Here is a 15,228-nt window from a genome sequence, read left to right as displayed (position 1 = left end):
TAATAATGCCCAGTATAATGGCCCCAGTAGTAATAATGCCCCCCCTATAATGGCCATAGTAGTAATAATGCCCCCTATAGTGGCCCCAGTAGTAAGAATGCCCACTATAATGGCCCCAGTAGTAATAATACCCCCTATAGTGGCCACATTAGTAATAGTGTCCCCTATAGTGGCCCCAGTAGTAATAATCCTCCTATAGTGCTCCAAGTAGTAATAATGCCCACTATAATGGCCCCAGTAGTAATAATCCTCCTATAGTGCTCCCAGTAGTAATAATGCCCCACTATACTGGCCCCAGTAGTAATAATGTCCCCTATAGTGACTCCAGTAGTAATAATGCCCACTATAATGGCCCCAGTAGTAATAATGCCCCCTATAGTGGCCACAGTAGTAATAATGCCCCCTATTGTGGCCCCAGTAGTAATAATACTCCTTAGTGGCCCCAGTAGTAATAATACCCTCTATAGTGGCCCCAGTAGTAATAATGTCCCCTATAGTGACACCAGTAGTAATAATGCCCACTATAATGGCCCCAGTAGTAATAATGCCCCCTATAGTGGCCACAGTAGTAATAATCCTCCTATAGTGATCCCAGTAGTAATAATGCCCACTATAATGGCCCAGTAGTAATAATACCCCCTATAGTGGCCACAGTAGTAATAGTGTCCCCTATAGTAGCCCCAGTAGTAATAATACCCCCTATAGTGGCCACAGTAGTAATAGTGTCCCCTATAGTTGCCCCAGTAGTAATAATCCTCCTATAGTGCTCCCAGTAGTAATAATGCCCACTATAATGGCCCCAGTAGTAATAATACCCCCTATAGTGGCCCCAGTAGTAATAGTGTCCCCTATAGTGGCCCCAGTAGTAATAATCCTCCTATAGTGCTCCCAGTAGTAATAATGCCCCACTATACTGGCCCCAGTAGTAATAATGTCCCCTATAGTGACTCCAGTAGTAATAATGCCCACTATAATGGCCCCAGTAGTAATAATGCCCCCTATAGTGGCCACAGTAGTAATAATGCCCCCTATTGTGGCCCCAGTAGTAATAATACTCCTTAGTGGCCCCAGTAGTAATAATACCCTCTATAGTGGCCCCAGTAGTAATAATGTCCCCTATAGTGACACCAGTAGTAATAATGCCCACTATAATGGCCCCAGTAGTAATAATGCCCCCTATAGTGGCCACAGTAGTAATAATCCTCCTATAGTGCTCCCAGTAGTAATAATGCCCACTATAATGGCCCAGTAGTAATAATACCCCCTATAGTGGCCACAGTAGTAATAGTGTCCCCTATAGTAGCCCCAGTAGTAATAATCCTCCTATAGTAGCCCCAGTAGTAATAATACCCCCTATAGTGGCCACAGTAGTAATAGTGTCCCCTATAGTAGCCCCAGTAGTAATAATCCTCCTATAGTGCTCCCAGTAGTAATAATGCCCACTATAATGGCCCCAGTAGTAATAATACCCCCTATAGTGGCCCCAGTAGTAATAGTGTCCCCTATAGTGGCCCCAGTAGTAATAATCCTCCTATAGTGCTCCCAGTAGTAATAATGCCCCACTATACTGGCCCCAGTAGTAATAATGTCCCCTATAGTGACTCCAGTAGTAATAATGCCCACTATAATGGCCCCAGTAGTAATAATGCCCCCTATAGTGGCCACAGTAGTAATAATGCCCCCTATTGTGGCCCCAGTAGTAATAATACCCCATAGTGGCCCCAGTAGTAATAATACCCTCTATAGTGACCCCAGTAGTAATAATACCCCCTATAGTGGGCCCAGGAGTAATAGTGTCCCCTATAGTGCTCCAGTAATTACAATGACCCCTGTAGTTCCTATAGTAGTTATAATACCCCCTATAGAACCCCAGTAGTATGTCCCCCAAAAGCGACCAAGAAAACAAAATGAATATACTCCCCTGACGCCATGCCACCACCTGCATTGTATGTCGCAGGCCTCTTCCAGCCGGTTGCCTGCGTCCCGGAGCAGGTGGTCTCACTGATGTCATCACACTGCATCTTGGCGCAGCGCATCGTGATGGTGTCATTGTGTTGCCTGAGACCCGGCGCAGAAGGTCATGTCATGCTTCACGACCTCCTGCGCCACCCAAATGCCTCATCGGCTTGCTTCCGTGGTGTTCCGTTTTTGCAGAACGGACGGATCGCAGACCCCATTCAAGTGAATGGGTCTGCGATCCGCATGCGGCTTCCCCGCGGTCGGTGCCCGGGTACGGAGCCCTGACGTTCGTGGACAAGAGGCCGAACTCAAATTTTTTATTACATAAGTATTCGATTCAGGTGCTGGTTTGAAAACTGTTGTATATTTTTCTTCTAAATCATCGCCTGACTGCACTGTATTTTTACGGGAGCAGCTTCCGTTTACGTGTCGGTCTTCACTGTGGTTCTGGCATTCTGTTCAGCCATCAGGAATTCGAGCTGAAAGTCATCGTTTGGCGGTAGTGCTGCACAAAGCTGCGCCAAAGCTGTCTCTCTTCATGGCGTTGTGTTATCAATTTACCCCGTGAATAATGTGGAATGTGCAGGATTTTGTAGTATTTTTTTATGCTGCCTTTTAGATACAGATGTAAATTTTGTAACAAATTTTTACAGAAACGTAGAAACGCTTATCTGCGATGTGTAGATACGTCGCAGCAGTCTTTAACCAATCGGTGTAGAACTATAATTCCCAGCATGCACTGAAAGTGGCAGTGGTATACTGAGCGCAGCTCTGCAGCTGTTATCAAATCATCCCTTATTTTATCTTCCCATTAGGCCTCATGCACACGACCGTTGTTGTGTTCCGTGTCTGTTGTTACGTTTTCCGTGATTTTCTGCGGACCCATTGACTTTTCACGGGAGGTAGGGAAGTGACCACTGAGCTCAACCCGCGCCCCTGTCCCTGCCTACTTGCCTCGCTAGTCCTAGCGACAAGGGACAACCGGACGACAAACCCTCAGCTAGGATAAGTGCAGGGAAGACTAACAACACAAGCAACAGAGTAGTCAAGCAAGCCGAGTCAGAAACCAAGAGAGCAGCACGGTACCAGAGGAGCAGGCGGAGGATCGTCCGGAGAAGCCGAAGTCAGAACCAGGAGGAAACGCCAAGACCAAGGGATGAGACGGACGGGCAATCAGAAGACAAGCAGGAGCAACAAGCCGGGTGAGTAATATCGCAGGAAGGACCTCAATAACGGGCAACCTGTGGCCAGCCGATTGCCTGTTTAAGGCCTCTTTCACACTTGCGTTGTCCGGATCCGGCGTGTACTCCACTTGCCGGAATTACACGTCGGATCCGGAAAAACGCAAGTGAACTGAAAGCATTTGAAGACGGATCCGTCTTCAAAATGCGTTCAGTGTTGCTATGGCAGCCAGGACGCTATTAAAGTCCTGCTTGCCATAGTAGTAGTGGGGAGCGGTATACTTACAGTCCGCGCGGCTCCCGGGGCGCTCCAGAGTGACGTCAGAGCGCCCCATGCGCATGGATGACGTGCCATGCGATCACGTCATCCATGCGCGTGGGGCGCCCTGACGTCACTCTGGAGCGCCCCGGGAGCCGCACGGACGGTAAGTATGCTGCTCCCCCGCTCCCCGCTACACTTTACCATGGCTGCCAGGACTTTAGCGTCCTGGCAGGCATGGTAACCATTGAGAAAAAGCTAAACGTCAGATCCGGCAATGCGCCGAAACGACGTTTAGCTTAAGGCCGGATCCGGATCAATGCCTTTCAATGGGCATTCATTCCGGATCCGGCCTTGCGGCAAGTGTTCAGGGTTTTTGGCCGGAGCAAAAAGCGCAGCATGCTGCGGTATTTTCTCCGCCAAAAAACGTTCCGGTCCGGAACTGAAGACATCCTGATGCATCCTGAACGGATTTCTCTCCATTCAGAATGCATTAGGATAAAACTGATCAGGATTCTTCCGGCATAGAGCCCCGACGACGGAACTCTATGCCGGAAGGAAAGAACGCAGGTGTGAAAGAGCCCTTAATAAGGCGCTAGTGGAGTCATGTGACGTGGCCAGCGCCACATGACTCCTTAGTTCCGATACAGCCGAATGAACCGCTCGGCGCTCAGCCTCATGCAGTTGACACGGGAACAGGCGACGCCCCCACCTCCCGGAATTCCGCACCGTGACAGCAGCTCTGGGAGTGACCACAGTACAAGTCAAGATAATGTTGATGGCGCAGCCAAGTGTCTTCGGCTGATGTGTGTGGTACGTTGTTTCCCCATTGTTCATCATAGGACAGCGATTAATTATGTGAGGTAATTTCAGGAAATCTTGTAAAATGACGCAATAGCGCAGTTTCAGATTCAAGTGCAGTCACCCGGGTGGTTAAGATGTAGACATTTGAATGAGAGGGAAGGGTTTGAAAATGTGACAGATCTGAAAGACAATTACATCGGGGAGCTGTGTACTGAGAGATGTCAGCGCCATGATGTCATCACACGCAGCTGGGACTCGTGGTCAGAAGGAGACTGTGTTCCATGTAGAGATGGCTCATTGTGTCCCTTCAGATGACAGAGACAAATTGTAAATGGGCATTTGTTTAGGTGATGGAAAACTAGGGAAGAGAAGGATCCCACTATATTGGTGACCAACTGACAATAGTATAAAGTATCACCTGGTCACAGCATCTCATAAAATAGATACTAATGATATGTATGCAGCTAAGATATAATACAGTAAGAATATAACTACTATAATACTGCTCCTATGTATAAGAATATAACTACTATAATACTGTTCCTATGTACAAGAATATAACTACTATAATACTGCTCCTATGTACAAGAATATAACTACTATAATACTGCTCCTATGTACAAGAATATAACTACTATAATACTGCTCCTGTGTACAATAATATAACTACTATAATACTGCTTCTATGTACAAGAATATAACTACTATAATACTGCTTCTATGTACAAGAATATAACTACTATAATACTGCTCCTATGTACAAGAATATAACTACTATAATACTGCTCCTATGTACAAGAATATAACTACTATAATACTGCTCCTATGTACAAGAATATAACTACTATAATACTGCTTCTATGTACAAGAATATAACTACTATAATACTGCTCCTATGTACAAGAATATAACTACTATAATACTGCTCCTATGTACAAGAATATAACTACTATAATACTGCTCCTATGTACAAGAATATAACTACTATAATACTGTTCCTATGTACTAGAATATAACTACTATAATACTGCTCCTATGTACAAGAATATAACTACTATAATACTGCCTCCTATGTACAAGAATATAACTACTATAATACTGCTCCTATGTACAAGAATATAACTACTATAATACTGCCTCCTATGTACAAGAATATAACTACTATAATACTGCCCCTATGTACAAGAATATAACTACTATAATACTGCCTCCTATGTACAAGAATATAACTACTATAATACTGCCCCCTATGTACAAGAATATAACTACTATAATACTGCCTCTTATGTACAAGAATATAACTACTATAATACTGCCTCCTATGTACAAGAATATAACTACTATAATACTGCTCCCTGTGTACAAGAGTATAACTACTATAATACTGCTCCTATGTACAAGAATATAACTACTATAATACTGCCTCCTATGTACAAGAATATAACTACTATAATACTGCTTCTATGTACAAGAATTTAACTACTATAATACTGCTTCCTATGTACAATAATATAACTACTATCATACTGCCTCCTATGTACAAGAATATAACTACTATAATACTGCTCCTATGTACAAGAATATAACTACTATAATACTGCTCCTATGTACAAGAATATAACTACTATAATACTGCCTCCTATGTACAAGAATATAACTACTATAATACTGCCCCTATGTACAAGAATATAACTACTATAATACTGCCCCCTATGTACAAGAATATAACTACTATAGTACTGCTCCTATGTACAAGAATATAACTACTATAATACTGCTCCTATGTACAAGAATATAACTACTATAATACTGCCTCCTATGTACAAGAATATAACTACTATAATACTGCCCCTATGTACAAGAATATAACTACTATAATACTGCCTCCTATGTACAAGAATATAACTACTATAATACTGCCCCCTATGTACAAGAATATAACTACTATAATACCGCTCCTATGTACAAGAATATAACTGCTATAATACTGCTCCTATGTTCCTATAACTATGGATTATCACACACAGGAGAATGATGGGAGTTGCCCCTCTGTGTACTCGCACAGTTGGTTCTATATTTCTATTTCCTGGGGGTTTTCCGGGCAGATCCTTTGGTTTTTATGGAGAATTAGTCCTGGGGGAGTCAGTGGTCCTGGATGGTGGTTATTAACGGTTCATGGCTGGCATCGCCCAGTTTTTATGTAGTGGCGGATTATGGAAGTTGATATTGCTCCAGCCTCGCTCTCTACAGGGTCCGCCATCATAAACACCACCCGGTGAATGGTTGGCAGCTTCGGGCGAACGCTCTTCCTATGAGCCATTGATGAGAACCATAATAACAGTGTGTGGTCTGCGGGCACCGGCGGGCACTTAAGGCATCGTCGTCTGTGCACATTTTTCCTACTTTATGAGATTTATCTTGCCATTAACTTTACTGCCATCTCGGAGTGCAGGTCCTCTGGTATGGCGCTGCCATGTACTGTGCAATGTGTGGGACATAAAATATTACAGCCTGATATTCCCTCTTGGCCTTTAATACTCCGTCCATGAAATGGAAACACATTTGGGGGAAGTTCATGTTACTAATGTTACCGTAATATGGGAGGTTGGAGGCCATGCAACGCCCCGTACCGCCAGACTGCTCTACACCAGGTGGACTGGGGGATGGATGTGAGGAGAGACTCCATCACATCCTGGGCTTCTAATGACAGAGTAGACAAGTATTTTCCACCTTAAAGGGGTTATCCATGATGAATCTAAAAACTAAAAATCAGATATCATATAGTGCATGAAAATCTCTTTTTAAAGGGGTTTTCCGGGCTTTAAATATCAGATCGGCGGAGGTCCGACACCCGACACCCCCGCTGATCAGCTGCATGAAGGGAAGACGCGCTCCGTGCGCTGGTCCGTCTCCCTTCTCTCCTCCTGCTTGCCGTAGACATAACAGCTGATAGACGAGAGACAGCACTGCAGAAAGGACACGCCCCCCCCCGAGCTGCCAGCTTGCCATAAGCGTCCGTAGAATGGGTCCGGATCCGTTGCGCAATTATGCGGAATGGGTGCGGACCCATTAATTTTCAATGGGGCCGGAAAAGATGCAGACAGCACACAGTGTGCTGTCCGCATCCGCATTTCCGGTCCGCGGCTCCGCAAAAAAATAGAGCATGTCTGCGGACAAGAATATAAATACTCTATCAAGTGCCGTCGATGTGCATCGTCAGTATTTTGAGGTTCGCAATTTGCGGACCGCAAAACACTACAGGCGTCTGGATGGACCCAATGAATGAACAATGAATAGGGACATCTTTGGACCCATGTGAAGTACAGGGCTGGTTCTAGGTTTGTGAAAGGGGTACTCCGGGCTTTTCATATTGATGACCTATCCCCACAGATCGGCGGGGGTCCAACACCCAGTCCCCCCGCCGATGTATGAAGCTGGCTATGCATGTCTATAGCAAGCAGGAAGAGAGAAGGGAGACGGCACTAGAACACGGCGTGTGCCTTCCCTTCATACGGATGATTGGCAGGGGTGCCGGGTGTCTTGAGGAGAGGTCATCAGCCCGGAGAACCCCTTTAACAAACCTAGAACCAGTCCTGTACCTCACATGGGTCCAAAGACCTCCCTATTCTTTGTTCATTGATTTATAGCAAGCTGGTAGCTCAGGGGGGTGAGTCCTTTCTGCAGCAGCTCTTTCCCTATCACAGCTCTGGAGGCAAATGAAGGATGGAACTGAGCATGTGCGTCCACCTTATGTGACGACCAGTGTGGGGGGTAAACTTCACACTGACCACAGGAGGGAAGGGGAACAGTAACTGAGCCTGGAAACTAGGGAAGAAACAGGTCACCTCCTAGACAACCCTAATCCGGGCCCTGACTACCTATCAATATGAATAGACCTTGAAGGTAGGAATATTCATATGCAGGATACCTAGGCCCTTATATCCCTATAAGGTCCTGGAAAAAGGTTAGGGCCAGAGACAACCAATTCTTCCCCAGATGGACGAATGGAAGTCTCTGTCTCAGGCCCAGATACAAACAGGGAATATAACAAATACAAACAAACGTGACACTTATAGGGAGTCTGTCAGCACATTTACCCCTTTTTAACAGTTCCCATAGCGCTGTAGCCGCAACACAGATGATTAAAACGGTACCTTTATATGCTTTTGTGGACTTGTAAAACTGCCAAAAACGAACTTTAATGCATATGTAAATGAGGGCTCGCAAGTGCCCAGGGGCGGCGTCCACCGCGTTGGTGCCCAGGCAGCTCTGCCTCTTCAGCTCATATCCCCGCCCAGCCTCTTCCTCTGCCCGCCCATCTGTTTTCTCTCTCCCTCAGCGAGAACCCGCGCCTGTACGCTGACTTCCTTGGCCGGGGCATGCGCACTGCGATGCCCATTGCTGGCACGGCATCGCAGTAGCCTATGCGCATGCGCCGGCTAACGGATCAAACAGATAAATTTATCTCTCTTGGCGCTCTGTGTCTCGCTCGGCTTTCCTCCTCTTCTCCTGCGCCGATGGACCGCCTCCTTTCTGCAGTTTTCGTGCTGTCAGCCGGCGCATGCGCATAAGCTACTGCCATGCCGTGTCAGCAATGGGCATCGCACTGCGCATGCCCCTGCCAAGGAAGTCAGCACACAGGCGCGGGATCTCGCTGAGGGAGAGAGAAAACAGATGGGCGGGCAGAGGAAGAGGCTGGGCGGGGATATGAGCTGAAGAGGCAGAGCTGCCTGGGCACCAACGCGGTGGACGCCGCCGCTGGGCACTTGCGAGCCCTCATTTACATATGCATCAAAGTTCGTTTTTGGCAGTTTTAAAAGTCCACAAAAGCATATAAAGGTACCGTTTTAATCATCTGTGTTGCGGCTACAGCGCAATGGGAACTGTTAAAAAGGGGTAAATGTGCTGACAGACTCCCTTTAACTTCTGTGGAGATGGAAGAACAGGAACACCAGAGACCACCTCACACCAGCTCAGCCAAACCCAAATGAAGCTATCTACCGCATAGTCAGAAGGGTGGGGTCAGACTATAAAGGGTAAAAGTGATGACCACTGAGCAACAGCTGAGAAAAGGGAAGTGGTCATTAACCCTATCAACACTGAATCAAAAGAAATCAAGGCGGCTGTTAGATTCCTCCACGCTCAGCCAATCTCCTTAAATTCCTGAGATCAGTCACCTGAGGCACCGTGACACCTTAGTGAGGTGGACCGAAAAATCAGGACAACAACAAACAGCAGGTGGCGCTATAATAGACACATATACTTAAATAATTACACGCAGTTACAAAAGTATTTGAATCCAGGAGCTGGTTTTAAAAAAGTTGAATTTCTTTTACAGGAGACAACCCCTTTAAGTAAAAAAAAATAAGTTATTTTTGTTTCTGGGTAATCTGGGTGACAACCAGTGGGGCTGCCATATTGCTTCGTAGACTGGAGCGTATCTAAGCAGCTTTGCATTCAGGAATCCAGGGCAGCTGGGTGACAATTGTACTTGCCGCCATATTGGTTGTCACCCAACTTTTCCAGTCCAAGCTGTTTAACTCGCAGAGGATTGTCTGGACTGGATACAACTGTAACAGACCCTCAGCTATGAGAAGCATTGGGATTATACAGCTTCTAGATGGAAAAAACTAAAATATTCTCATTAACTAATTATAAATTTAATTGCTGACCTTTTCAAGATCTCTGCTTGCTTTCAAGGAAATTAATAAGTACATTTCTGTTATACGGGGGAGAGGTATCTGAAAACCTTTAGAGACCTAATACTTTTCACAGCTGAGGTTTGTTACAGTTGTATCCTGTCTGTGAGGCTGATCTCCAGACGGATACATTTTACCTGCGCTGACACATTGTAACAGACTAGGACAGGAGAGAGTTTTGTGCTGCTGATCTGTTTAGCTTACAGAGGATTGGATACAATTGTTGCAAACCCTCAGCTGTGAGAAATATTAGTTTTCTACAGGGTAAGGGCTCGTTCACACAAACGTTTTTTGCGTTCCGTATACGAAACATTCATTTTAATGGTTCCGCAAAAAAAATTGAATTTACTCCGTATGCATTCCGTTTCTGTATTTCTGTTTTTCCGTTCCTTTGAAAGATAGAACATGTCATATTATTGCCCGCAAATCACGTTCCGTGGCTCCATTCAATTTAATGGGTCAGCAAAAAAAAAAAACGGAACACATACGGAATGTACTCTGTATGTCTTCTGTATCCTTTCTGTTTTTGCGGAACCATCTATTGAAAATGTTATGCCCAGCCCAATTTTTTCTATGTAATTACTGTATGCTGTATATGACATACGGAAAAACGGAACAGAACCGGAAAAAACTACTGAAACAAAAAACGGAAAAACTGATCCGATAAAAACGGCCCGCAACACACTGAAAAAGCCACACGGTCGTGTGAACGAGCCCTAAGGCCTCTTTCACGCGAACGCGTGTCCCCTTGTGGCCGTGCTGCGAACCGCAAAAGTCGTTGGCAGCAAGCAGAGATCTTGATAATGGGTGAAAGACCAAAAATTCTATTAGAAAGGTTCACAAGTTTTTATTGTGCAACAAAATAAGATGATGATTTACGTAAACGATTTACAGAAATTCAAAAATTCCTTTAAGGTGCTGGCGGGCCCCTCCCCCCCTCCCCCACAGGGCCCTGGCACATGGGATAGGCGGGCCCCTGCCTAGGTGCAGGTACATTACGCATATTTCCTGTAGAAGCAGTTCTGCCTCAGTTCAGCCCTGACGAGTCAAGTCACAACTTCAAAGGGCTGCACCCTGTGCCAGGCTGGCGTGCCAGTGTCGCCAGGCGGGCAGGGTCAGCGGGCGCGCGGCAGTCATAGGTGATCGGTGACATTAACACAGCGCCTTTGTGTGAGGAATGAAAGCTTCCATTGTCAGGATTGTCTAGTGTCAACATGGGCCGGTATTGTGGGTGCAAACACTTCCCGGTCTGTAACGCGTGTCGCACAGGGCACACCCAGTCTTGCCTGGCAGTCGTCTCACTGAAATATTTTAAGGGGCACTCCAGATATCATCAAGTGATCAATGGACAATCCAAAGAATTTGGAGCGGGATTGGAATAATAGGTGACTGGGCTGCTTCTTGCTGCCTTTATGACTTCTTCTCCATTCACATCCAAAGCAGCTGGCTGCTCTTGAAAGCAGACAGCGGTTTCGCTCAACCCTAACCCCCCACTGTGACCTAACGGCTGAGCTCCTACCGCGTCGGTGTCATCAGAGCTCCCATCATGCACTATGCCGGATTTAGCTTTAGACCTGATTGGAGAAGAAAACCTCACAAAGCTCAAAATCTGTGAAAAATGTGTCAGTGGATCGTGTGGGCGACTTCTAGTCCATATCTAATGAAATCGTCACGCGACATCCTCATGCCATCTCTGCGGTCAGGCAGAACCGTCTCCCCTATCGCCCTCATGTATCTCGCCCCCTACGGATCAGATAACTGTATTTACAGGTAACCGCTCCTAGGTTACCAATGACCCAGTCCTACAGCTATGGTGGGGCACGCACAGGTATAGCAGAGCCGAACTTGTCCTATAACTCTCTGTGGCTGCAGTCCTGTGTAAAACCACAGAGAACTCAATGACAAACTTAGCTCTGCTACATTGGCATATGTTTTTTTGATAAGTCTAGGAAGCTGTGATATAGGGAGCTGTTTTTGTTTTTTTGGGGACTGTAGAACGGTCATATATTGTCATTTTCTGGATCCAAATTTTATTAATAACTCTGACCACTAGGGGCAGTACACATTCAGATTCTGGGTGGCATCTATCCTACAGTGACAAGTCCATGGTACAGTTACCTATTTGTATGGTGGTATTAATGCACTGACACCTGGTGGTCAGTGTTGGTCCTGCATCCCTTTGTTGCACAGAGACTATTTAGGAACAGGGTGCACTTTTCCCAAACTGGTTGATGAACCTTTTACTCTTTGGTCCTCTTCTGCATTTTATGTAATTTATGTTGGAGGCAGTATATTGGAAGACCACCTACTAACATATTGGGGGTACTTTAGTGCTAAGTAATAAAAGCTTAAAGGTATTCTCCAGTTTCCAAATTTTAGTAGCCCAAAGACTGCATATGTTTCATGTCAGCGCTTTCCTTCCCTTGTTCTGAGCGTCACTGAATCCTGGCTGGATGTATACAATCATAACTTCCTCATCCCATCTGCAGATGTAAACAGGAAGTGCTGCAGGTTAACATCCTGCCAGCATACAACAATGCCTAGAACAGGGGAAGGAAAGCGGCTGTCGTGAAAAACGGGTTATATGGAACAAAAATATACTGTGTTTGTGGTACTAGGAGCAGATAAAAAAAATAATTTATTATGAAACTGGAGAACCCCTTTAAGGCTTTCTTTACATATATATGCAATTATAAACGTATTCAGATCCAGGAGCTGTGTTTGAAAAATGTAGCGTAACCCTTTTAACATTTGGGGGTCATCCACATGGTCCATTCTCAACCTTTGGAATAAAGGTGGACACGTGTGCATCCCTTTATGTCTGTATTTTCAGTTTCCGTGCACGACGTGAACCAGTTTAGTTTCCGATGAAGACAAATTATCAGTTAGTTCATCTTCGGGGGGGGGGGGGGGGGGGGGGAGATTTTCGCTGCCTTGATTTCCTTGGAGACGCTCATAACACGGGGTCAAGAAGAGAAATGCGTGAGAAGCTGCCGAGGAAATCCCTCAGGCCATGTCTTCTACCGCTTTAATTGTGTTTAACCCCTTCTTGCCTGGGGAGTCCGTCGTGATGACCGGTGCTGAGCAGGTATCGGGGCTGCCTGAACATTCTCATGCCCTGCGCTGCCTACACCTCCTCCCAAAATTTTCATTTTTTTTCCATTTTCGAAAACTGGGGGCCATAACTTTTTATTTTTCTGTTCACATAGCTGTATGAGGGCTTATTTTTTGAGATCTAAATCCACCATTTAATATTGCGTACAATGTAGTGGGGAGCTGGAAAAAAAAAATTCCAAATGGGGTGAAATTGGGGGGGGGAACGCAATTCCGCAACAGTTTTATGAGTTTTTTTCTTTACGGCATTCCCTATACGTTAAAACGGACCTGCTACTTTCATTCTCTGGATTAGTATGATTACGGCAATACTACACATGTATAGTTTTTCTTGCATTTTAATACTGAAAAAAAAAAAGTAAAACCTTGAACAAAAAGTATTTTTTCTTTTCGGCGCCATATTCTGACCCCTATAACTTTTTTGTAGTTGCGTGTACGGACCTGAGCGAGGGCTCATTTTTTGCAGGGCGGTCTGTAGTTTTCATTGATACCATTTTTTTGCAGTTTTTTATATAGTTTTTTTTTCAGCCAAGGTGGATCAGGCGGGAAGGATCCTTCCTTTTAGATTTCCGGTTCCTTCTGGCGCAAAAAAAACCTACGGTACATCAAAAACTGCGCCAGAAACGGCATGTGTGATTCCCACCTAAATCTCTTCCATCCACGGAGCTGTTTCCGCAGCGCATGCGCAGATTCCTGTACATCCCCCACAGATGTGCGGGACAGTCGCAGTAATTCCTGTACCAAATCTGCCTTGTGTGAATGCAGCCCTACAGATCTTCCCAGGCCTACCTGTATCTCGGAGTCCGGTGATACATTAGATTGTAGGCTCCGCCTCCACTTGATACATTGTATCCTTCACATAAATGTCACTTAAAAAAATATATATATTATGTAAATTCCGCATAAGGTGATGACGAGCTGGGCGAGACGGATCCTACGGCCGCGCCGTGTGCAGTTTACGGCGCCCAGTGGAGCCTGTATCTACATCCTGGACTATAATGTGATTTATAGGAAGGAAGGAGGTTTTCCGCACCGGCGACCAGACGGCGTGATCCCAGCTGCGCCGCCGACACCCGCACTTAACAGAGGCGATGACATCATTGCGTAATGAACGCTGCGGATGTACCGGGACCCGGCTTTTAACTGTGCTCATCACTTCTGTGTGACTGAGACCAGAGCGCCAGGCTCTGCAGAGCGTCACCCCTCATCTGCGATGCTCTGCAGCCAGTTCAAACCAGTTACATAAGCCTTACTTAAGTTACTAGAAGTTTTATGAAACTTTTTTTATCTGCTTCTGGGTAAAGCTGGGGGACAACCGATTGCCGCCTGCCTCTATAGAAACCGCGCAGGTGGTACCCAGCTTTCCCAGAGTCCTGAGGCAGATTTAATACATGACTGGTCAAATATAAAATACCGTATGTAAAGTTTATATTTATTATGTCTCTTTTATATTTTTACTAGTTGAACGAGAGAATGTGCAGAAGAGAACGTTCACCCGATGGATGAACCTGCACCTAGAGAAGGTAAGACTCACACCCGGGCCCCGGTGCCTGAGGGGCCCCCAAACCCCTCTGCTCTATAAGACAACAGTATTAGAAATTGCGCATGATAGACGGGACCCCTGTTTTTGCATTGGGGCCCAGGAACTTTGCGCTACGCCTCTGACTTTAGCAGCCCCTGCTGGTTCAGTGTCTGTTCAAAGCAGGCCCTGCTGAGGGATGGAGTGTCTGCAACAAAAATCTAACCCCCCCCCCCCCCATCCCAGAATACAAATGCCAACGAGGCCCTTGGTTGATATAATCATAAAGAAAAATCTCCTGAGATGTCTTGCCGATTCCAAGCAGAATGTCGAATGCTGCTTTGGAGGTAACCAGAGTGTAAGACATGATCATTTTTGGCCACTAGGAGGTGCTGTTTCATCTGCCCTTTATACAAACAAAGTTCATTCCTAGACTATATAGTATTTCAATATAGAATGGATTCGAAGCAGAATTCTGAATGCTGCTCTGGAGGTAACCAGCGTATAAGACATTATTATTATTGGCCACTAGGAGGTGCTGTTTCATCTGCCCTTTATAAAAACAAAGTTCATCCCTAGGCTATATAGTATTTCAATATAGAATGGATTCCAAGCAGAATTCTGAATGCTGCTCTGGAGGTAACCAGAGTATAAGACATGATCATTATTGGCCACTAGATGGCGCTGTTTCAT

The 15,228-nt window shown here is 45.5% G+C and overlaps 1 protein-coding gene across 3 annotated transcripts in view; it reads left to right on the top strand.

The window, feature by feature from the left end:
• CLMN (calmin) overlaps window positions 1-15,228 on the top strand; it is a 93,044-nt gene that overhangs the window by 51,921 nt on the left and 25,895 nt on the right. For 2 of the 3 annotated variants that reach the window (XM_044271899.1, XM_044271900.1), the window contains exon 2: window positions 14,478-14,539. In XM_044271899.1, the coding sequence (XP_044127834.1) occupies window positions 14,478-14,539 (62 nt within the window). Of the gene's footprint in view, window positions 1-4,160; window positions 4,213-14,477; window positions 14,540-15,228 lie in introns of those variants that run through there. The other variant, XM_044271901.1, reaches the window with a different exon arrangement.

The sequence above is a fragment of the Bufo gargarizans genome, chromosome 11, assembly GCF_014858855.1.
Source record: "Bufo gargarizans isolate SCDJY-AF-19 chromosome 11, ASM1485885v1, whole genome shotgun sequence".
Classification (NCBI taxonomy): domain Eukaryota; kingdom Metazoa; phylum Chordata; class Amphibia; order Anura; family Bufonidae; genus Bufo; species Bufo gargarizans.
The sequence above is the reverse complement of the archived record's forward strand: the minus strand, read 5'-3'. Positions and strand labels throughout refer to the sequence as shown.